General features: G+C 35.1%; 1 protein-coding gene across 2 annotated transcripts in view; it reads left to right on the top strand.

Moving 5' to 3' along the window:
• The window catches only part of LOC149851467 (uncharacterized), a 60273-nt gene that overhangs the window by 17430 nt on the left and 18215 nt on the right, over positions 1–24628 (top strand). Inside the window, exons 6-7 of one of the 2 annotated variants that reach the window (XM_090000837.1) lie at positions 8137–8276; positions 8380–8415. In XM_090000837.1, coding sequence (XP_089856963.1) covers positions 8137–8276; positions 8380–8415 — 176 coding nt within the window. Of the gene's footprint in view, positions 1–8133; positions 8277–8379; positions 8416–24628 lie in introns of both variants that reach the window. The other variant, XM_090000835.1, reaches the window with a different exon arrangement.

Below are 24628 nucleotides of genomic sequence, written 5' to 3'. Positions count from 1 at the left end.
AAGGAATTGCTTTCATTTTTTCGAAAATGCAATCTTTATAAGATATATCTTTTACATTACAAATATTTTTCAAAACGGGAAAGAGATACATCTTTGAAAAACTAGGATCCCCAAGTTTCTTATGCCAAGTATCAATACTTTTGTCTTGAATATAATTACAAAATAACTTAGGTGAAAAAGTAAAAAAATCCATGAAGTAAAGATTGTCTCTTCTATGGCCTTACCCAATCAGCTTCCTTGACTGAAGATCTTGCACGATACAATCTTTTGATAAGAAAGAGACTTTGCATCCATGGTCGAAAATTTGATAAATGAAAAAAGAATTTAAAATTAATTTTGGAATTCTTATTTTTGTAACAAGAAATTTTTGCAAAGTTTTCAAATCAAGAGTTCCCATACTATTTATTTTTAAGGAGGTTCCATCGACGGTTGAGACAAAATGAAATGGAAATAATACAAACTTCGAAAAGAACATTCTTATGATTCGAAAACTTCACCCGAGTCAAGAATCCCAATACCTGGAGGAGATGACGAAGATGCAATGGCGGCACCCGAAGAAGAAGATGATTTGAGTACTTGTTGTAGTGCTGCCGATATTTGACTAAGAGTGTCTTTAATATCTCCTCCATTCTTGCTAGATTTTTCTTATTGGGTGTGGTTTCTCCAACGGGAGTGACTTTGCCCTTAAGCTCCTTAAGCTTTGGGCAAACCAACTTAATATGTCTCGGTTCATTACAAAAATAACAAATAACACCCTTTCTATATCCACTATTATAGTTATTTTGTCTTACAAAGGGGAGCCTATAAGCCCTTACATTTAAACCTGACCTAGTAATGACCAAAACATCTTCATTTTTAGTAATGCCAAGACGAGTTTCTTCTTGGCATAACTCGGCAAAAGCATCTTCAAGAGGTTGTTAATATATATATATATATATATAATTTGTTTTGTATTAGTTTGTCTGATAGGAGCATTTTTGTCTTTTTATGTAATTATAGTTGTTTATTAGAAACAACTATATTTTTGTTTTTCTTATTTTTTTCTTATTTAATTTTAATTTCTTGCCATTGGGGGCCCCACCCCATAGAGTTGTTGGGGCCCCAACGGTCATAAAATATGACCGTTGGGAGCTCCCTAGCGACTCGATGAAGGGAGTTCCTAATGGCCTCCCCTTTAAGTTGTTGTATATAAATAGGGGAGGAGTTTCCCCTATTTCTTCAATGCTTTCAAGCATATTATTATTAATAAAATCTTATTATTTCACTTGTTGGTGTTGCCTTTTGTAGGCACTTTGTATTGTCCTATCGTGGACTTTTGCTTATGCACTTTTGTGCCTATTGTGGTTATGATTATCTAAAAAAATTCTTGAAAATTGTTTTTGAAGTATATTTCTTGTGTCTATTTTAATGGTTGTACCTTGCTTGAATTTTTGCTAATGTTTCTAAAATTTTTAAATGATTGCTTAAAGTGCTTATTTTACTCGCTTTTAAAATTGTTCAGTTTATAGTCTTTTTATGTTTTGTTGGCGAACTTAACCATCCTCTGTCCATATATATATATAATATACTGTAATATTATATCCATCTACTTTAATCTTAATTATTCAAAATATATTTGTTTTGAAACTATATACATATAATCTATAATCATTTTTTAACTATTATGTTAAAATGGTTTCTATTAAAAGTTTTTAGTTAGGATATCTTCCTGTGTGTAGTTGGAACCCTTGTTTTTGTTCTCTTTGCAGGTTCTTAAAGATGCTATGGGTTGAAAAAACAATTATGTTTTTGATGCATCATATCATAAAGATGGAGATAGCCGATGAAGGCATTTGGTGAAAATTATCAATTAAGACTGGATCCTCTCCGGTTTCACTTCTTACTGGATAAACATCCGGTGATCCAACCGTAAGTTTGAGGGGGAGTGTTAAGTTGTAACATATATATACATTTAGTATTTATGTTGTAATAAGAAATATCCATTATGGGTATTTCAGTCTTTTCACAATATTGTAATAGGTTGTGCCCATTAAGGCACAATAGTCTTTTAATATTTTTCCTTTTATTTTTTTAACTTAGTAATTAAGTTTAGGGCTGAAGTCATTTAAGTAAAAAGCCCATAGAGTCGTAGGGACCTCCCCAGTGGCTTTATTTCTAGCCATTTGGGAGGTCTCAATGGTTCTATATTGCTTGTGATGTGTATAAATAGGGGTGTTCCCCCTCTTGTAAATTTGATGCTTTTCCTAAGCATTCTATCTCAATAAATGACATTTTTTACTTTTTTTGTATTCTTTGTGTATGTCATTAGTGATACAAATCGTGGATTCCATTATTCTACCACAAGAACAGAAATAGAATAGGAGAGAGAATGGTTGTTGCAGAATCCTCTATCAGGGGTCTGTGTATTAGGCATCTCATTAAGTAAAAGGTAATACAAACATTAGGGTGCAAAAATACCCTTTACATATAGACTTAAATACAATTGAGTCCATCAGTTATGTGTAACATAATAAACTCGGTTTGGGTCTAGATCGGAGATCCAAACCCAGATATATGAAGTACGACTTCTTTTCACCCTCCCTCAAGTTGTACATAGTTTTGAACCATGAACAACTTGCCTTTTAACATCCAAAATCTGTCCTTGATCAACCATTTTGTAAACAAGTCAACAACTTGATCAGTAGTTCGAAAAAATTCAGGTTCAATTTCCTTTTCTTCCACCTTCTTTCTCACAAAATGTTGATCTATTTCAATATGCTTAGCTCGACTGTGGTAGATAGGATTAAAAGACATATTGATGGTACTTTGATTGTCGCATAAGAGAAGACAACGAGAGATCGATTCTCCTATTTCAGTCAACTGGTGTCTGATCCATGTTATTTCAGCTGTGGCAACTGCCATTGATCTATATTCAACTTCTATACTTGATCTGGCAATAGCCTTTTGTTTCCTACTGCTCTAGGAAACTAGATTTAGGCCAATGAAAACACAATAACTTGAGACTGACCTGCGCTCATCTGGATCTCCTGCTCAGTCTGCATCTGTGTAAGCAAGAAGTTCATGTGCATGATACCCATTCATGGTCTTTCTATACAAGAGTCCATCTCCGATAGTTCCCTTTAAATACTGAAGAATACGCTTAACAACTTCCATATGCCCAACATACGGTTCATGCATGAACTGAGATATTTGATTAACGGAGTAGACAATATCAGGCCGAGTGAAAGTGAGATATTGTAGCATCCCTATTATCTTGCGATATTCTGTAGGGTCCTCGTACAGATCTCCTTATTGGGAACGTAGTTTCTAATAAAGAATGTTGGGTGTGCCTAGAGGTTTGCAATCTTTCATACCTGCCTTATTGAGAATATCAATAGTATACTTGTGTTGGGTGAGAGTCATGCCGTCAACAGTCCTGTCAACTTCAACTCCAAGAAAATATCATAACTCACCTAGATTCTTCATCTTAAATCTGTGATTCAAAATCTCTTTGACCTCATCAATATGTGCATTAGAGTTACCTGTAATGATAATGTCATCTACATATATCAATAACAAGGTAACTATATCTTTGCATTTGAATATGAAAAGAGAATGATCAAGAAATGACCGACTGAAACCATATTTCTCTACTTCAAGAGAGAAACTGTCAAACCAAGACCGAGACGCCTGCTTCAAACCATATATAGCTCTCTTTAACTTGCACACGTATTCTTTGGAGTTTCCTTCTGCATATCTAGTGGGTTGTTCCATGTATACTTCCTCTTTTAGATTGCCATGCAGAAACACAATTTTGACTTCCAATTGACTAAGTATCCATTGGCGCTCAACAACTAATGATAATATAATTCTAATGGTGCCCATTTTCACAACCGAACTGAAAGTCTCATTATAATCTTGTCTTTGCTCCTGTGTGAAACCTTTTGCAACCAATCTCGCTTTGTATCGTTCAATAGTACCATCCGGTTTGTATTTTATTTTATACACCCATTTTGACCCAACAACATTTCTATCATCTGGTCTGAAAACAATATCTCAAGTGCCACATTCATGCATAACCTCCATTTCTTCATTCACAGCTTTGATCCACCTTTTTGAACTTGCGGTTTGATAAAATGTTGTGGGTTGGACTTTCTTAGCTAAATAGGTCAGAAAGAGTTGAAAGTTCATTGTGAAATTTTCATAACTAACCCACATTTCAATCGGATGCCGAGAGCGAGTAGATCTTTTGAGGTCTAGAGATGGAACAAAAGCAGAAGAAGAGTTTATCTTCTGATTAGAGATAGAAAGGGCTTCCTTCTCTCGTCGAGTGTAAACAATGCCTTTATACCTTTCAGGTGCCAAGATTGATTCAACTCTCGTGCTTTCTTGAGTCCTCTGTTCAACATCAGACATGGTTCCTTCATTCCTTTGATCACATTCTGGAGGACAAGTGTCATCAGTACTGGAAAATAGGTCAGAGTTCATCCAAGGATGATAAACCTCAATTTTAGAAGAAGTGTCAACATGATGATCAAAGTTTAATTCATCGAAAACAACATTCTTGGATATTTTGATGTGCTTACTCACATGATCATAGCATCTATTCTATGCCCTTTATAGTCGTCAGCATATCTCACGAATTTGCACTTCAAGGCCTTATCCTGAAACTTGTGCTACATTGAACTGTCAACATGAACATAACATATACAATCAAATACTCGCAAATCACAATAGTTTGGATGAACTCCATGCAAAGAAAAATAGGGTGATTTATCTTCCAGAATATTTATGGGCAATCAGTTTATGACATAGACTGCTGAATGAAAGACTTCTGCCCAGAAGGTAACTGGAAGTTTACTATCATGCATCATGCTCATTGCACTCTCGACAATATGACGATGCTTTCGTTCAGCAATCCCATTCTGTTGAGGTGTACGAGGACAAGACACCCGCCTACTTATTTCATTTGTTTGAAGAAAATTAATAAAGTCATTTGAAGAGAACTCACTTCCTTCATCACATTGGAAACAAAGAAAGAATACTCTCATAGAATTGATTTTGAACAAAAGAATGAAAATTCTGAAATAACTTGAAGGTTTCAGATTTACATTTTATAAAAAAAGACCCATGTATAACGAGAATAACTATCAACAAATATGAGATAATATCTAATTCCAGACATACAAAGAACTGAAGCAGGACCCCAAACATCAGAACAAATAATTTCAAACGGTCTTCAAGTTTTTTTATTAATAGAATGAAATGGAAGAACATGACTCTTACACTGAAGACAATTAGAACATTTTTTATCATCAACGCTTAATCTTAGACTTGACTTAGGAATAAGACTGCTTGAAACAAGCTTTTTCAATAAAACGACGGTTACAATGACCTAGACGATCATGCCAAAGATTTGGTTGTACACATTCAGAAAGACTAAAGGCACTCATAGGAGGTACTGAAGAAGAGGACGAAGTGAGCTTCAAGGTAGAACCAACAGGCTGAACACGAGCGAAAGGATTCTCTTAGAAGACGTACATGTTTCCTTGTCGTTTTCCTTCAGCGAACGTTTCCCTCATGTGAAGGTCTTTGACACGAACAGAAAAAGGAGTAAACTCAATTGAAGCATTAATAGCATCTACAAGCTTAGAGACAAACAATATTTTTCTTGATGTGAGGAGCATGAATGACATTTGAAAGAGTGAGCGAGGAATTGGACATGGGAATAATAGTGTTTCCAATGTGAGAAATATAGTGATGAGACCCATCTCCAGTGACTATACTATTTCTACCAACATAAGGAACAAGAGTTAGAAGCTTACCAACATCACCAGTAACATGAGTGGTTGTACCAGAATCAACATACCAAGTGCCCTAATCATTCTGTTTTAAATTCAATTCAGTTAAAGCAGATAATAACAACTCCTTGACTTCTCCGCTATTCTTCAATTTATCTGTCCCTTTTCTTGTCTCTGATTGCTTTCCTTTATTTTGAGGATTAAATCAACAATTAGCTTTGATATGCCCCCTTTTGTTGCATAAAAAACAAGTGGGTATTGTTCTTTGTCTCTGTGAATTAGGGGGAATATTGGGTGTAGGTAATATTCCATGACTCCCTTGTCCATTTCTTTCTTGGCCTCCCTTTTTTCAAAAATCATACCTATCGCGTCCTTGCCCATAGGCAACCCCTGTGGCAAGAACGTCTTGTGCTCCAATGTGAGTGTGAGTGTCTTCAGAAAATCCCCTCAAAGTCATCTCATATTGTAAGAGCTTGGCACAAAGATCTTCAAATGTAGGTAAATCTGACCAACACAATAAGGAAGTAACCATCATATGATAATCGGGTCCCAGCCTGCTCAAAGTTTGCTGCACCATATCTTTGTCACTGACTACGCATCCCACGATGGCCAATTGACCTGTAATGGTCTTTATTTTGTTTAAGTACTCCATGATATTCATGGAGTCCTTCCTCAGCATTTGAAACTCCTTCTTTAAAAACAATACTCTAGCCTGAGAAACTTGAGAATATGTCTGAACAAGTCGATGCCATAACTGCATAGTTGGACAGTCATCTGGGATTGCCAGAAGCACCTCCTGTGACAGAGTAGAAGTGATATAGGCAACCAACGCCTGATCTCGCTTCATCAATGATACATACTTTGGATTCGTAACATAAGTAATAGAAATGTCTCCCTCACCATTCTTGTCGTCTTGTGGTATGAAGTCTGGAGGAACAGAGACAGAGCCATCCAAATGTCCAGAAAGATCCTAACTTCTTATGAATGGAATGATTTGTCTCTTCCAAGTTAAGAAATTGGAGTTGTTTAGTTTCTCAGACACGAGTTGACTAAGAAAATTTAAAGAAAGACCAGATTGAGGAGTAGGAAATAAATCCATATTCTATTGAAATTGAATTCGAGAAAGAATAAGGTCTTTAGAACTTTAGGATAAGAACCCAAACACAATAGGGTCTTCGAATAAAATTCAGAACAAATATTTAATAATTTCAGAGAATCTGCTGCCTTTTTTTTTAATAATCAGCAAACCCGAGGCAGAAAACCAGACTATGCAATAAAAAAAACTGTTCTAAATAAAAAATTAAAAATTCAACCAATAAGAGGCACGTTACTTTGAAAATAACATGTTTTCTTTTTCTAATGAGAAGAAATCCAAAACAAAGAGGAGAATAAGTTCAAAGGTGATATCAGTTAATCAAGGCAGATCTGAGATCATGTCCAGATCAGAATCAGATCTCACGTCAATTTGGAAAAGTAGAGAACAAGTTTGACGTGATTTCAACCTTTGAAATCATGCATAGATCAAATCTGATCTTGCGTGATTATGTAAACTTGTTGTTTGGGTGAAATCATGTGCAACAATATGAAAAGAAGAATTGTAAGAGAACAGAAAATCAGGAGAAAGAAAGAATGTCAACGTGAGCAAATCCAAGATTTGGATTTTGGAAGAAAGGAATAAAGAGGGATGCACGTTAACTAGAATAGATTCAAGATGTGATTTAAAAGAAAGGAATAAAAAGGGAAGAACGATAAAAACAATAGAAAGAGGGAAGGCAGGGAGAATAGATATGAACCGATAGAAAGATACCTCAGAAGAAGACAAATAAACTCGACTGGATGCTCATAAGAAGAACACGATCTTCAAGGTTGGATCTTCAGCTCTGATACCATGATAGAAATCGTGGATTCCGTTATTCTACTATAAGAACAAAAATAGAATAGGAGAGAGAATGGCTGCTGCAGAATCCTCTATCAGGGGTCTGCGTATTAGGAAAGAGAACAAAAAAAAACTCGGTTTGGGTCTGGATCGGAGATCCAAACCCAGATATATGAAGTACGACTTCTTTTCAATTAGTGCCTCTTGTGTTTATGTTTTTTCCATTGATTGGCTTGTGTTTAGTGCCTTTGTGGACTTGTGCTTGTGCACATTTTGGCTCCTTGTAGCCATTGTATGCACTTGAGTGCTTGTATATTGCCTTTGGCATTTGTATTGACCCTTGTAGGACTTGTTCTTGTGCTTGTGCACATTATGATTTGCTTTCCGCTTTATTTCATTACACTATGTAACTTTCTCATGAAATCCTCTATCTATCTATACCTTTTTGTTGGTTTTCTGCCCATTTCTGATTCGTAGTAGGACAATTCAATGGATCAAGATTAGTTGAGGAGCTCCAAGGGCAGAATGTTGTACTAAAGGAATGTATTGAACAGCTGGGAGCAGCTGAATCATCCAGAGCGACGCTTGTCTCTCACTTGAGAGAGGGATTGAAGGAACAGGTTGGTTATGCGGCAAACTTAACATTTCTAAAATGGGATGTCACTTTTTATCTACTTCCATGTCCTGGGTATTTAGGAAGATGATTGCTTGTCTCTTTTGCAGGAAATCAAACTTGATAAAGTCCGCAGTCAACTTAAGGTGAACTTGTGCTGTGAATCAACTTCTTGATAAGTGGATAGGCTATAATATTGACACCTTCACGAGCTTTGTGATTCTTGATATCTTCTTGATGTTGGTTTATGTTACTGAATTTTAGTTCAGACATTTTTGGCACATTTTGTTCTTTTTACTTGTGTCCTTTTGTGTGCATGTATGTGTCCTTACACGTGTGCGTGCATGTGTGCACTTTCAAGGAATTCCATATTAAATTCCCTATGGTTTTCACTGGAAGTGAGAAGGCGTGCCATGCTTTCTTAGAAATTTTATGCTATAACACTCATTTCCCTTATTTTTTCACTGGAAGTGAGAATGTGTGCTATGCTTGCTTAGAAATTGTATGCTTTCATGATCAATTTTCTTTCAAAACCTACCAAGTATTTGTTTTGTTCTAGCTTGATGCAGTGTATCATATGGTCATGTAATTTTGAAGAGGGCACAAAAATTATTTTTTAGATAAAGTGACAGCATCTTGAAATTTGTTTAGCGTCTCAAGTGACATAAATAGTGATCAGAGGACAAGAGAAGTGGGTGAGAAAGGTCTTGAGCGGTAGCTATGGTTCTTGTAGTTCTAAAGTGGACTTTGTCACTAGTTTTAATGGGAAACCACCGTTAGCAAACAGTTATTCCTAAAATAATGCATTTACTGCATGCAATTTTTAAGAGTTGACATAAGCATCATGAGGGGGAGTATTTTGCAGAAAAAGCATCCATGAATATATTGAACATGCCAAAAGAATTATGCATAGCGCCATCCATAATTTCAAAACACATTTTACAGATGCATATAGTAACCCGTGAATCCAAGCAATTGATCAAGAGCTCAATGACTAGATATTTCAAGTTTAATTATGGTATGGTGTTAAGCAATAATAACCTGGGCAACATGGGTGAGTCAATCACCTTCTGCTGTGTGATAAATCATGTCCTTTATTCTAGTGAAATGTAAGACTTGGGGTATTTATGTCAAACAAGTCTTTTTCAAGGGGGACAGGAGATGAAGGTATGGTTTAACACCAATCCTTCCATATATGAAAGGAGAAGAATATCAACTCTTAGATGTTTATCTACTTTCGAACAGAAAAAGAAGTGTTGCAATGCTCCATCCTTCCAAAATATCTAAAGGTCATATAGAGGCATAAAATGATAAATTATAGAACCACATTGCTGGACACTTATCTAGGTGTGCACTTTCATAGATTAGTCTCTATCATCCAGTGATCATGTTCAAACCCTAAGGATTTGCGATGGTATGATATAGAGAAAAGGAAAGAAAGCTAGTGTTTATTACTTTGAAAAGCAGAAGGTTTCTGATAAATAATATTGGGGAGATGGAGTGATGAGGGTTACCTCATGACATCATCAAGCTCTGATAATGTAAATAAAATGAGGAGAAATGTAGGTGCAGATCTCAATTAGCAGTTTTGGATAATTTTTCTGATATCGATTGCAATGAGGGTATTTGACTCTGGACATTAACATAAGTATGCAAGATGTAAATGATAAACAGATGAACTTGAAGACAATAATATTAGGTGAATGTCATGGGTGTCATAACTACGTACATTCAAGTAAAACTATTGAACCACAGTTTCCAATCTTTCCCTCAATTAAGCAGAAACTCCAAAATGTTTTCTTAGTTTATCCATATGTTTATATATTTTTATCTTAAACTGTTTGTAGTTATGTAAAATTTCTAAAAGAGGCAAAGTTATCTAGATTCTAGAGTCTTGAAGAATGTTATTGAAAATCACAATGACATCTTTGAATTCCTTGTGCCTGACTTCTATATAATGTGCCTATTGCTTAATAATGTGAATTTGGACTCCCGAACTGAAACTCATTTGTGGAAAACCTTCATAGCTTTTCCATATATCAACTTGGTGATGAGTTTGACTGCACCTCAAAAGTTTCAATACATTTCTGTTTGAAAATCTGCTGAATGTTCTCATTGCCTATAAACTTCTGGTTGATATACTACAATTTTCCTGTTTAAATGTTCATATGGTAACTTTCTAGTTTCTAGGCCTTCATGTGTAATGAAACAAGTGCACAAATACAATGCCACAAAGTGGCTACAAAGGTGCAGACTCAAGTACAAAAGCCTCTAATGGGCCAAATACAAAGAGCCACTAAGGGCCAACACACAATCTCTCAAAAGAGAGCAAAAACACATAAAAAATAATAAGGTTTTTATTCAAATATGCTTGGCAACAAGCATAACAAATACAAGAGAGGGAGTGCCTTTAAATAGGCACTCCCATGCTTAAGGGGCTGGTCCAACAGCTAGTTGGACCAGCTCCCAACACCTGTTACATCAGTCAAAGGTACAAAAAATAAAAAAATAAGAAACTAAAGTCGTCAGTCCCTAGTGGACTGACACCTATTACACACCGAAATGATTGAAATACCCTTGATGGGTATTTTAGTTTACATACACAGTGAATTATATATATATATATATATATATATATATATATATATATATACACACACACACACACCCACACAAAACATAAATGCCATATACACAATACATTTTAACACCCCCCTCAAACTTACGGTGTGATCATCGAAAGTTTGTCAAGAAGAAAATAAAATCGAGGTGACGAAAGTGTAATGAAATATGCAGAACCACGAAACACTAGCCACTAAGGGCTTACAAAATCACAGTCATACAAGTGCACATGCACAAGTCCACTATGGGACAATACAAAAGTCAATAAGGCAAAAAGAAATACACAAGAATATAAAAAACATAAGCCTTTATTGATCAAATGCTTAACACAAGCATTAGAAGAACTAATGGGGTTTAACCCCTATTTATACACAAGACCACATCAAAAGGGGAGGCCATTGGGAGCTCCAAAGAGTCGTTCGAGCTCCCAACGGTCATAAATATGACCGTTGGGCAACTCCAACAAAGACCAAAGAGTCCCTAGCTTTTGATTAAAAGACAAAAAAAAACTATAAAGTAAAAAAATAAAAAAGGTTGTCCCTAATTGACAGAGTTTATTACAAGGAGAAAATACCAAAATACCCCTGACTCAAAAAGAGAAATTATAGACATCTCTCTCTCTCTCTCTATATATATATATATATATAAAATTTTAACATCCCCCCCCCCAAACTTACGGTGTAATCACTGAAAGTTTGTTGAGTAGAAACAAAAAACGTAGGGCAACAAGAGCTTTAATAAAGAAGTCTGCAAGCTGGAATTCTGAAGTGACAAAAGGCAACTCAATAGTTCCTCTTAGAAATTCATCACGAATATAATGACAGTTTATCTCGATGTGTTTGGTGAGCTTATGGAAGGTGTAGTTGTTGGCAATGTAAATTGCACTTTTATTTGGAGATGTCGACACCCATGTCTCTAAGAAGATTTTTTAACCATATAAGTTCCATAGTTGTTGCCATAGCTCTGTATTCGGCTTCAGTAGAAGACAATGAAACCTTCTGTTGCTTTTTGCATCTTCAGGCAATCGGTGAATCTCCTAAAGAGACACAAAAGCCAGTACTCGAGATTCTATCATCGGGATTTCCTCCCCAATCTACGTCAGTATAAGCAAGTAAATCTAATGATAAGGATGAAGATAGAAAGAGCTCTTTAGTTATGATGTTTTTGATATATCTGATGATCCTTAAAATAACACTCATATGCACATTTGTTTGGGCATATTGAAATTGACCGACAAAGTTTTTGTGTGCTATATTTAGTCTGGTGATAGAGAGATAAGTGAGAGACCCAATCAGTTGTCTGTAAGGTATAGGATCTTCAAGAAGAGTCTCATCTTTAAGTCTTAATTTAACATTCACCACTTTAGGAGTTTTCACTTTCTTATCATCTGAAATTCTAGATTTAACACAGATATTTGCAGCAAGTTTCATTTGAGAAATAATGTATCCTCTGGAGGAATATGCAACTTCAATTCCTAAAATATATCTTAAGAATCCTAGGTCAGACATATCAAAATTTTCTTTTAAAACATTTTTAATATGACTAACTCCCTGTTTGTCATTTCCTGTTATTATTATATCATCTATGTAAAATAGAAGGATAACAATGTTGGTACCTGTACTTTTGACAAAAAGAGTAATATCAGTATAGCAAGAGTGAAAACTCAAATTAATCATAACATTACTGAATCTATCATACCAGGTCTTAGGAGTCAGTTTAAGACCATACAAAGCCTTTAAAAGTTTAAGAGATTTTTATTTTTCAATATCAAATCTCGGCGGAAGGCCCATATAAACTTCTTCATTTAGTTCTCTATTAAGAAAAATATTTTTAACATTTAATTGATATATAGACCATTTTTTAGTTGAGGCAATGACAATTAGAGTCCTAACACTAATTATTCTAGCTACAGGTGCAAAGGTTCCCTCATAGTCAATTTTATACTCTTGAGAGTATCCTTTAACTACTAACCTAGCTTTATATATTTTTAGAGTTCCATCACTTTTGGTTTTAACCTTAAAAATCTATCTACATCCAATGGTTTTCTTGTTTAAAGGTAATGTAACTATTTCTCAAGTTTTTGTTTTCCTGAGGGCATCTAGTTCTATGTTCATAGCTTCAATCCAATGAGAAACATTTTTTGCTTCACTATAATGTGAAGGCTCATGGTGTGAATGTAATGCTATTAGACAAGTCCTATAATTAGGAGATAATGACTCATAAGAGATAAACCTATTTGGTGGAATAGATACTCGGCTAGATCTTTTAAGTGAAGTTTCTTTTATAAGCTCACCACATTGAGAAAATTTTTCTAAGGCATTAATAGGGTTATTTTGCTCACGACGGGTACAAACTTGAATATTCTTAGGAGAATTATTAATGGTGTCATCACTACTCAGTGATGTCTCAATATTAGGGTATTGATGGTTGTTATCATCTATAATTTCATGATTCAAAGAATCATCATGAGTATGTAAATCTTCTCTTGGAGAGAGATCATACAAAACATATAGTCTATTTTTTTTCTTGTCATTCTCTTCAAAATCATTTTCATCCTCTAAGAATGTCACATCGTTAGAAACATAAAGTTTATTATTTTTTAGATCAAAGCATATATATCTTTTTTGGTTTTCACCATATCCAATGAACACACATTCGATTGCTTTTGGAGATAACTTATTTCTTTTGTATAATAGCACAAAATATTTACAACCAAAAACTCGTAGACGATTGAAATCAGGTGTCATTTTGAGAAGTTTTAAGGGAAAACATTTTTTAAGGTGGATGATGACATTCTATTTATAAAATGAGTGAAAGTTAAAACAACTTCGGCCCAAAAACTTTTGAGAATATTTTTTTTAATAAGTAGAGTTCTAGTAGTTTCTATTATATGCCTATGTTTTCTTTCCGCTGGTTCATTTTGTTAAGGGGTTTTAGGGCATGATTTTTTATGACAAATCTCATTTTGCTTTACATAGTTTTAAAATTCATATGATATGTATTCTCCACTCAAATCCGATCTAAAAGTAAATATATTGTTTTAAAATTGATTTTTAACTTTCACGTAAAAATTTTTAAAGAAAGAGAAGACTTCCGATTTAGAATTAAGAAAGTAAACTCATGCATATCTATTAAAGTCATCAATAAAAGTAACATAATATGAGTAACCACCTTTAAATATGACCGGAGAAGGGCCCCATACATCCGAGTGTACAAATTCAAAAGGTTTCATGGGAACAAAGGTTCTATTTGAAAATTGGATATATTTCATTTTTCTAAGGATACAATCTTATCAAGTCATATCTTTTTCATTATAAAATTTTTCTCCAAAAGGAAAAAGATACATTTTAGAATAGTTTGAATGTTCAAGTCTTTTATGCCAAGTTTCAATTCTTTTATCTTGGACATGGTTACAAAAAGATTTTAAAGGGAGAGGCAATGAGTCCATAAAGTAAAGATCTGCTTTCCTATGGCCTTGCTCAATCTGCTTCCCGATCAAGAGATCCTGCACAAAGCAACCTTTAGATGAAAAAGATATTTCACACCCATGGTCAACAATTTTAGAGACCGAAAAAAAGTTTACATTTAATTTGAAAACAACTTTAACTTTTGGAACAAAAAAAAATTGAAAATTTTTAATCCAAAGTTCCTATACTTTCAATTTTCAAAATGGTTCTATCGGCGATAGAAACACAAGACAAGTTTGAGTTGGTGCATATATCAGATAAGGCATTCTCATGAGGGGTCATATGAAAAGATGCTCCTGAATCTAGAATCCAAGAATACATATCGGGTGAAGATGAAGAGGCAATGGCAACACCCGATGTAGATAAGGTTTCTTTAAGAACTTGTTTAAGTGCCATAGGCACCTCCACTTTTGCCTTCTTCTCTTTCCTTCTTCAGAGTAGATTCTTCAACGGATGCAACCTTATACTTGAAGCTTCCATTCAACTTAGGATAAGCGAGTTTAATGTGACCCGACTCATTATATTGATGACAAATAATCAATTTTCTTCCACCACTATAGTTATTATTATTATTATAGTTGTTTTGCCTCCCAAATGGAGGCTTATAGGTCTTAACATTGTTGCCGGGTTTGGATACCGCCAACAATTCATCATAACTATTACTCATACCAAGACGAGTTTTTTTTAGACAATTTCGGCAATAGCATTTTCAAGGAGAAGAGTAGATTTGTGTAGAAGAGAAGATCTAACTTGCTCAAATTCGGGACGAAGCCCATACAAGAATTGAAAAAATCTCTCTTTGTTTTTTGCCTAAGATCTACATCTTGAATGACAACCCATTTAAGCTCCAAAAGTGTTAGTTCATCCCATAGGGAATTTAAAGCACTATAAAATTCTTAGATACTTAAGTCCCCTTGCTTAGTAGCTGTAAATTTCTCTTGCAAAAAATACGCTCTTGCAAGGTCTTTTTGTATATATATACCCTTCATAAAAAACCAAGCTTCATTGACTTTTCAAAATTTAGCAATGCTTGCACATACCTTAAGCTTGATATTGTTCACGAACCATGCAAAAATTTTTGCATAGTTGCTCTCCCAATCTGCTACTTTCTTATGATGATTCTCAATGGCCTTGGCACAATCATCTCCTTCTAAAGTGTTCTCTTGACCTCCTTCAATTTTTGTGAGTTTGAATTGGGGTTCAGGGATAGTGCCCATCATATACCCCCAATGCTTTTTTCCTTTGAGATTGTTTTTCATGGTGGATGCCCACATCATATAGTTTTTTTCATGGAGTTCGAATGAAAGGTCGATTTTGGTCTTCACTATGTGTGTGTGTGAGAGAGAGAGAGAGAGGAAAATAAAGAGAGTGGAATAGAGAAAAGTAGAGCAAAGTTCCTTAAAAAACTTTGTTACGAACACGATCACTTGATGACAACTTTCCACAAATCCAAGAGCACTATGGCTTTGATACCATGTAATGAAATATGCGGAAGCACGAAAAACTAGCCACAAAGGGATTACAAGATCACAATCATACAAGTGCACATGCACAAGTCCACTATGGGACAATACAAAAGTAAATAAGGCAAAAAGAAATACACAAGAATGTAAAAAATATAAGCCTTTATTGATTAAAAGCTTAACATAAGCATTGAAAGAAATAATAGGGTTTAACCCCTATTTATACACAAGACCACATCAAAAGGTGAGTCCATTGGGAGCTCCAAAGAGTCATTGGAGCTGCCCAACGGCCATAAACATCAAAAGGTGAGGCCATTGGGAGCTCCAAAGAGTCGTTGGAGCTCCCAACGGTCATAAATATGGCCGTTGGGCAGCTCCAAAGACCACAGAGTCCCTAGCCTTTGGTTAGAAAACAAAAAATAAAAAAGGTTGTCCCTAGTTGACAAAGTTTATTACAAGGTTAAAAGACCAAAATACCCCTTACTCAAAAAGAGAAATTATATATATATATATATATATATATATTATTTTAACAGGAAGTGCCTTAGTGAAGAAAGTATGCTAGTTGATACTTGGAGGTAACATAAGGTAGAGTGATGGTCTGCCTTAGAAATTCTTCACTCACATAGTGGCAGTTCATTTCGATAGGCTTGGTTCTTTCATGGAATATATGGTTTTTAGCTATGTATATTGCATTTTTATTATTACAACACAGTCTGGAAGGTGTCGGAAGATGAACGCTCATGTCTTCAAATAATCTTCTCAACCAAATGATCTATGATGTCATATTCATTGCACGATACTCAGCATCAGTGGATGATAAAGATATTTTCTGCTTCTTTTTGCACTTATATATATATAAGTTCTTTTTTTTTAAGTTGCCTTATAAAAGTAAATACAAATTAAAGTGCTATATAGTGTTCGTTGACTTTTTATATATTTTTTATTTTTCTACCAGAGAATCACCTACAAAACACAAAAACTAGTACTTAAGCGTCGATCATTTGGATCTCCTCCCTAATATGAGTCAGAATAAGCAATCAATTCAAGAGAGAAAGAGGATGATAGCAAAAGACCTTTAGAGGTAGAGGTTTGTAAATATCTAACAATTCTCATCACAACACTCATGTTAACGGTAGTGGGAGAATGTTGAAATTAACTAGCTGAATGAACTGTATGCATAATATCAGGCCTAGTAATAGTTAAATAAGTCATGGCATTACTGACTTCAGGTTGGTCCAGCCTTTTTTCATACCTATCAATAATATCATTAGCAAACTTGGTTTGAGAAAGCAAGTATTCCCTAGGAGTGTAAGCAACCTCAATTCTAAGAAAAATTCTAAGAAATCCAATATGAGTCATTTCAAAATATTTTTTAAAGATACATTTAATATACTTTACTCCCTATTTGTTAGCACCTGTAATGATCATATCAACATAAAGAAGAAGTATAACAATCTTTGCATCAGATTTCTTAGGAAACATAGCAGTATTAGTATAACAAGATTTAAAATCAAGCTTTAGCATAACAAAATTAAAGCGATCATACTAGGCTTTGGGCGTCTGTCTCAAATCATAAAGAGTTTTTCTCAATCAAGTACCTTACCAGAGGGGACTTCATATCCAGGAGGTGAATCCATATGAACTTCTTTTAAATCTTCATTTAAAAATGCATTTTTTACATGTACTTGGTATAGAGGCTAACCTTTAATAGCAACAACAACAATAAGAGTCCTAATTGAAGTAATCCTAGCTACTGGTGTAAATGTCTCATCATAGTCTATCCTGTATTCTTGTGCATACTCTTTGGCAACTAACTAGACCTTGTTTTTTTCTAGAGTCTCATCACTCTTAGTTATCACTTTATACACCCATCTACAACCTATAGTTTTCTTACCTTTAGGCAAATCAGATACTTTTCAAGTCAGATTTTTCGGGTGCTCTTAATTCTTCATTCATAGCTTTTACCCATTTAAGATATTTATGTTTGTTTATATGTGACAGGTTCAAAATAGGCCAAAATTTTAGCTAAACATGCCCTATATTGTGGTGAAAAGGATTCATATGAGACAAATATATTCGGGTGTCTAAAAGTCTTATCTGATCTTCTGACTCCTTCATATTGTTGATTTTCTAAGATAGAGTACCTTTCTAAGGCATTTGGTTAACTATTATTTTCACGTCTTCTATATTGAATTATATTAGGTCCTCTAGTTTCAATGTTTTCACCATCCTGATTTGATTAAGACTCATCATCTTTATCATTCTCGTACGAAGAATCATCCATATTTTGAGGCAATAATTCAAAAGGAAATACTCAGAGTCTTTCTCAGGCACTTTTTGAAAAAAACTTTCATTTTTCAGAAAGTGAACATTCTTGGATAATATAGTTTGTCATTTTTTAAATCAAAACATTTAAACCCTTTCTGAGTTTCTCCATATCCAAAGAAAGCACACAATATGGCTTTAAGAGAGTTTATCATTTTTGTTGGTGAGAACAAAATACTTGCATCCAAAAGGTCTTAATCTAAGATAATCGGGAGAAATTTAAAAAAAAAATCATAAGGAGAGATGTTTTAAAGCTTAGATGACGGAAATAAGATATACGATTGTCAAGCATGCCTCAACCCAGAAATGTTTTGGAACATCTTTTGCAATTAAAAAAGTTCTAGTAGTTTCAAATATGTGCCTATGTTTTCTCTCAGCTAATTTGTTTTGTTGAGTATAGGCACATGATCTTTGATGAATAATTCCATTACTTTCCAATACAACAATAACAACAACAACAACTACGCCTTCATCCCAAAACAATTGGGGTCGGCGATATGAACCAACAAATAAAATCATTCTGGGTCTTCCACATGAATCCTTCTCCTCCAATCATTTCTATCCAATGCCATGTCCTCGGTGAGGTTCAAAGCATTCATATCCTTTCCTATCATCTCCATCCAAGTCTTCCTAGGCCTACCCCGACCTCTTTTAACTAATATATTTTCCCATTTCTCCATCCTTCTAACTGGAGCATCATTAGGCCTTCGCCGAATATGTCTAAATCACTATAAACGATTCTCTCTCATCTTATTTTCAATGGGTGCAACGCCTACCTTCTTACGTATCTCCTCGTTCTGAATCTTATCTTTTATTGTATTTCCACACATCCATCTAAGCATATGCATCTCAGCTACACTCATTTTTTGAATATGATGTCTCTTGGCAGCCCACATTCCGTACCATATAGTAAAGCGGGCCTAATAGTCGTCCTATAAAACTTTTCCTTCAACCGCAATGGCATTCTACGATCGCACAACACTCCAGTTGCACTTTTTCATTTCATCCACCCAACCTTTATCCTATGATTTACATCTCTATCAATTTCTTCATACTTTTGAATGATAGATCCCAAATATTTAAAACAATCATCCACCGGTATTTCTTGCTCACCAAGCTTCACTACACTCTCATCACTACTTCGTTGCTTACTAAACCGACATTCCATATATTCTGTCTTACTCTTAATCAACTTAAAACCTCTTGCTTCCAATGTTTGTCTCCATAATTCTAACTTAGCATTAACCCCAGCTCTAGACTCATCAATCAAAACAATATCAGCAAACAACATACACCACGACACATTTTCTTGAATTGATCTCGTAAGCTCATCCATCACTATAGCAAATAGGAAAGGGCTTAAAGCAGATCCTTGATATAACCCAACCGTTATAGGAAAATTGGTTGTTACTGTTAAATAATGTAACATAATTCAATATGTAATCTCATAGTTTTAGTTTACTTGTAAGTTTAGTTAGGATTAGGTTAGTTTATTTAACTAGGTTAGGTTTCTTTTTCTTTTTTAGTTTAGTTTTTGGACTTATTTGGCTTTATGCTTTTTTGACCAAAGTCAAAAAGCATAAAGTAGAGAGAGTTGTTGGACTCCCAACAGCTCTATTTAGAGCCGTTGGGAGCCCAACACTCCCTCATTCCCTCTCTCCCTTGTATTATAAATATGGGGTGTTACCCCCTTGTAACTTACACTTTTGTAAAGCCCTCTTTTGGGACCCAACATATTGAAGTTGATATTTTTTTACGTTTGTGCATTTGTATCCGTGCCTTTGTCCATTTGTGAGAGTTCTCCTTTTATGCCTTTTTGCACACTTTGTGTTTCTAGTATTGTGTTTATACACAAAATCCTTTTTTATAGAGATTTTCACATGGTATCAGAGCAAGGTTGCTTGAGAAGGAAAGTCTTGTGATTCTTCACAATATTGAGTGCCTCGAAAAGCGTGCCTTCAATTTTTTCGAGATTGGCGTGAAGACTTCTCTTCATCAAATATTTTGGAAGATTACTACAACAAGTAAGAGTTAAAATCTCTTTGTGGTACGTATTTTTCTCCTTCATCTTATCTCTCTAATGGGTGAAAAAGACTCTCATTTCTCTCTTGGCTTTAAGCTCAATGGTTCCAATTATCATGTATGGGCCGGAAATATGGAAGCTCATATTAAAGGAAAGGGGCTTTGGGGATATGTTCAAGGTTCCATAACGGAACCCGAACCAAAAATTACGATGGTTGAAAGAGGAGAAATCAAAATTCTTGAAGGAGAAGAAAGACAAAAAGCTCTTGAAGAATATTCAAAGAAACATGAGGAATGAGAAATGAGAAACTTTAAGATCCTATCTTGGATCTTCTCATCCGTTGAAACCAAGATCAATGCCAATATCATCAAATTCAAGAAAGCCTCTGAAGCTTGGCATTATCTTGAAAAGATGTATACTTCACGAGACTTATCTCACAAGTACTATCTTCAAAAGGGGGCCTTGACCCTACAACAAAATGAGATGTCTATTCGTGAGTACTTTGCTGAATTATCCTCTATTTGGGATGAGCTTGCCATGCTTGAGCCCAAGTGGAGTGGCGAAGCTATTGAACTTAGATACAAGCAATTAGAGGAAGATCACTTCTTTAACTTCCTAAATGGTCTTCGACCCGAATTTGAACAAATTCGGTCCTCTCTTCTATCTTCTTTCACATCTCCTTCCATTGAAGATGTTATTACCAAGTTAAGTGGAGAGGAAACTCGTATGGGCATTAGCAAGCAAAATCCAAGTGTTCTTGCAATGCCCACAAATCAAGATGAATGTGATGGAGCTAATGCCATGTCTAGGCCTGGCAACAACTTGAGGACATATAAACCTCCTCACTTTAAAAACCAAAATCAAGGATACAATGGTGGTCAAGGCGGAAGAAGGGACAATAGCAAAATTGTGTGCCACTTTTGCAAGGAACCCGGTCACATCAAACCGGTTTGTCCTAAATGGAAGAAACTACTTGCAATGGCAACCACATCTCAATCACAAAAAGAGGAATCTACAAGTGGAGCTCTCTCTCTAAATCAAATTATGGAGGCTCTTCAACCTCTTCTTAAGGGAGCTATTTCCGGTGCCGCCGTATCCACTCCTTCTCCTCCAGGTAAAACTTCTTGGCTTTTAGATTCGGGTGCATCTTTTCATATGTCTCCAAACATCTCTTCTCTTTCTGAATATTCTAAAAGTTTATCACCATCTTTTGTTTCAACTGCGGATGGCACTTCTCTTGAAATTAAGGGGATTGGAAACTTTGAAACTCAAAATTTTTTTATTCCCAAAATTAGATTTATACCTAAATTGAATTTGAACTTACTTTCCGTCTCTCAACTCTCGGACCTTGGATGTGACATTCAATTTTCATCTAATAAGTGTTTAATACAGGATCACCGGTCCGGGAAGTTGATTGGGGAAGGCTCTAGGAAGGGAGACTTGTACTATGTGGATTCTCTCCAAATCCCTAAAACCCCTTTTTGTAATGTGGCCCAACATAAAGACATAAATGTTTGGCACAAAAGACTTGGTCATCCCAACATCACCAAGTTATCCTATTTGCATTTTATTAAAAATCTTTGTAAAAATACTTTCTCTTGTAATGATTGTATTTTTGGAAAAATGAGAAGTATGCCTTTTGAACAAAGATCTATGTTTACCACAAAACCTTTTGAAATTGTTCATTCGGATGTTTGGGGATCGGCACCCGTCATATCCAAGGGAGACTTTGCCTATTATGTGATTTTTGTAGATGATTTTTCTCGATATTGTTGGATATATTTCCTTAAACATAAGCACGAAGTGTTTTCATGTTTTAAATCATATCATATGATAATTAAGAATCAATTTAATAGTAATTTAAAGATTTTTAGGACCGATTTCGGAGGCGAATATCTTTCCAATGAATTTAAGAAATATCTTGAAGACTATGGTATTGTCCATCAAAGATCGTGTCCTAAGACCCCACAACAAAATGGGTTAGCCGAAAGGAAGCATAGGCATATCATTGAAACCACTAGAACCCTTCTTATTTCCCAAAGTATTCCAAAAAAAATTTGGGCCGAAGCGGCTCTTGCTTCAGTTTATCTTATTAATCGTCTTCCATCCAAAAATTTAGATAAAATCTCTCCTTTCGAAACTCTATATGAAAAAGAACCCGATTATAATAGATTGAGAGTTTTTGGTTGTAAGTGCTTTGTCCTTACAGATAAGAATGCTAAACTCTCACCTAAAGCCATTCCTTGTGCTTTTCTTGGCTACTCCGAAACCCAAAAAGGGTTTCGATGTTATGATACTAAAAATGATAAGTTATATGTCTCAAGGAATGTAACATTTTTAGAAAATGATAGTGGTTTTGAAAAGAATGAATCTCATTTAGAAATTGCTGACTATTCCTTTCTCTTTGATCTTTTATCTAAAGATGATGATATCTCTAGTGATGATGAATCAACATATAACAGTGACAATGAAGTGGTTGAAATCAACAATAACTCTAACCCTACTACCTCTCAAGAAGAAAATATAACTAGAGACCCTATCACCTATACTCATAGAGATAGACTCCCCTTTAGAAGTGCTATTGAGCAATATAGTGAACCTAGCGAATCTATCCCCTCACATGATTCAAACCCTAGAAGAACCGAGAGAACTAGAAGAACTCCCTCTAGATTCGTATCTTTTGATTCTTTCTCTCCTAAATATCGGGCTTGCTTAAGTGCCTTTCACTCATATTTTGAACCAAAATTTTTTGAAGATGCCAAACGATATATTGAATGGAGAGAAGCCATGGAGAATGAACTCAAAGCGCTTAGGAAAGCCAACACTTGGGAATTTCAAACGCTTCTCAGTGGAAAGAAAACTATAGGATGCCGATGGGTGTTCAAAGTCAAAACAAAGAGTGATGGTTCTCTTGAGAGGTATAAAGCTCGTCTTGTAGCTAAAGGGTATAGTCAAGAATACGGGATTGACTATGAAGAGACATTTGCTCCAGTAGCTCGTATGGTTACTGTTAGATGTCTCGTCACCATTGCTTTCATTAGAAAATGGAATATTTACCAAATGGATGTCAAAAATGCATTTCTAAATGGTGATCTTAATGAAGAAGTCTACATGGATGCTCCACCTGGTATGGAAATTCCTAAAAATAAAGTTCTTCGTCTTCGTAAAGCTCTTTATGGCTTGAAACAAGCTCCCAAGGCTTGGCACGATAGGTTTAACAATGTAATGACTGAAAATGGTTTTACTTCATGCAATACTGACACTGCATTGTTTGTTAAGAAATCTGATGCAGGGATTGTTATATTACTGTTATATGTTGATGATATGTTAATAACAGGTGATGATGTCAAAGGAATCAAGAGTATTAAATCTATCCTGACTTCAAGATTTGAAATGTCAGACTTAGGATTTCTGACATATTTTTTGGGAATTGAGGTTGCCTATTCTCACAGAGGCTATTTTTTGTCTCAAACTAAACTTGCTTGTGAGATTCTTGACAGATCAGGAATCACAGATGACAAGGTCTGTGAAACTCCTGAAATAGTAGGTTCAAAGATGAAGATTGATGATGGGATTCTCCTAAAAGATCCCACACCTTACCGGCAACTGGTTGGATCTTTAACGTATCTCAGCATTACGAGGCCTGATATTTCTCATGCTGTACATGTTGCTAGTCAGTTTCAACATGCACCTACTTCAGTTCATATGAGTGCCATTCTCCGCATCATCAGATACATAAAGGGTACAGTAAACAATGGGGTATTTCTATCTTCTTCTTCTGAATTGAATTTAATTGCTTATACTGACTCTGATTGGGGAGGTGACCCAAATAACCGTCACTCCACCATTGGTTTTTGTATTTTTTTAGGGGAATCTTTAATTTCTTGGAGATGCAAGAAACAACATAAGGTCTCACTTTCATCCACAGAAGCCGAATATAGAGCCATGGCATCTACTACCATGGAGATTGTTTGGATTCGCAACTTGCTGGAAGATATGAATATTCAAGTTCAAGGGCCCACAAAACTATGTTGTGATAATAAAAGTGCAATTTATATTGCCAAAAATCACACATTTCATGATCGCACGAAGCACATTGAGATGGACTGCCACTATGTTCGTGAAGAATACTTAAGAAGAACTATAGACCTTCCATATGTTACATCAGAATACCAACTAGCAGACTTCTTCACCAAAGCGTTGTGCTCTCCAAGATTTAACTTCCTTCTTGGCAAACTTTCGGTTATGTCACCCTAAGTTTGAGGGGGGGTGTTAAATAATGTAACATAATTCAATATGTAATCTCATAGTTTTAGTTTACTTTTAAGTTTAGTTAGGATTAGGTTAGTTTATTTAACTAGGTTAGGTTTCTTTTTCTTTTTTAGTTTAGTTTTTGGACTTATTTGGCTTTATGCTTTTTTGACCAAAGTCAAAAAGCATAAAGTAGAGAGAGTTG

This window comes from Nuphar pumila, chromosome 1 (genome assembly GCF_984573655.1).
Source record: "Nuphar pumila chromosome 1, dmNupPumi1.hap1.1, whole genome shotgun sequence".
Classification (NCBI taxonomy): domain Eukaryota; kingdom Viridiplantae; phylum Streptophyta; class Magnoliopsida; order Nymphaeales; family Nymphaeaceae; genus Nuphar; species Nuphar pumila.
The sequence above is the reverse complement of the archived record's forward strand: the minus strand, read 5'-3'. Positions and strand labels throughout refer to the sequence as shown.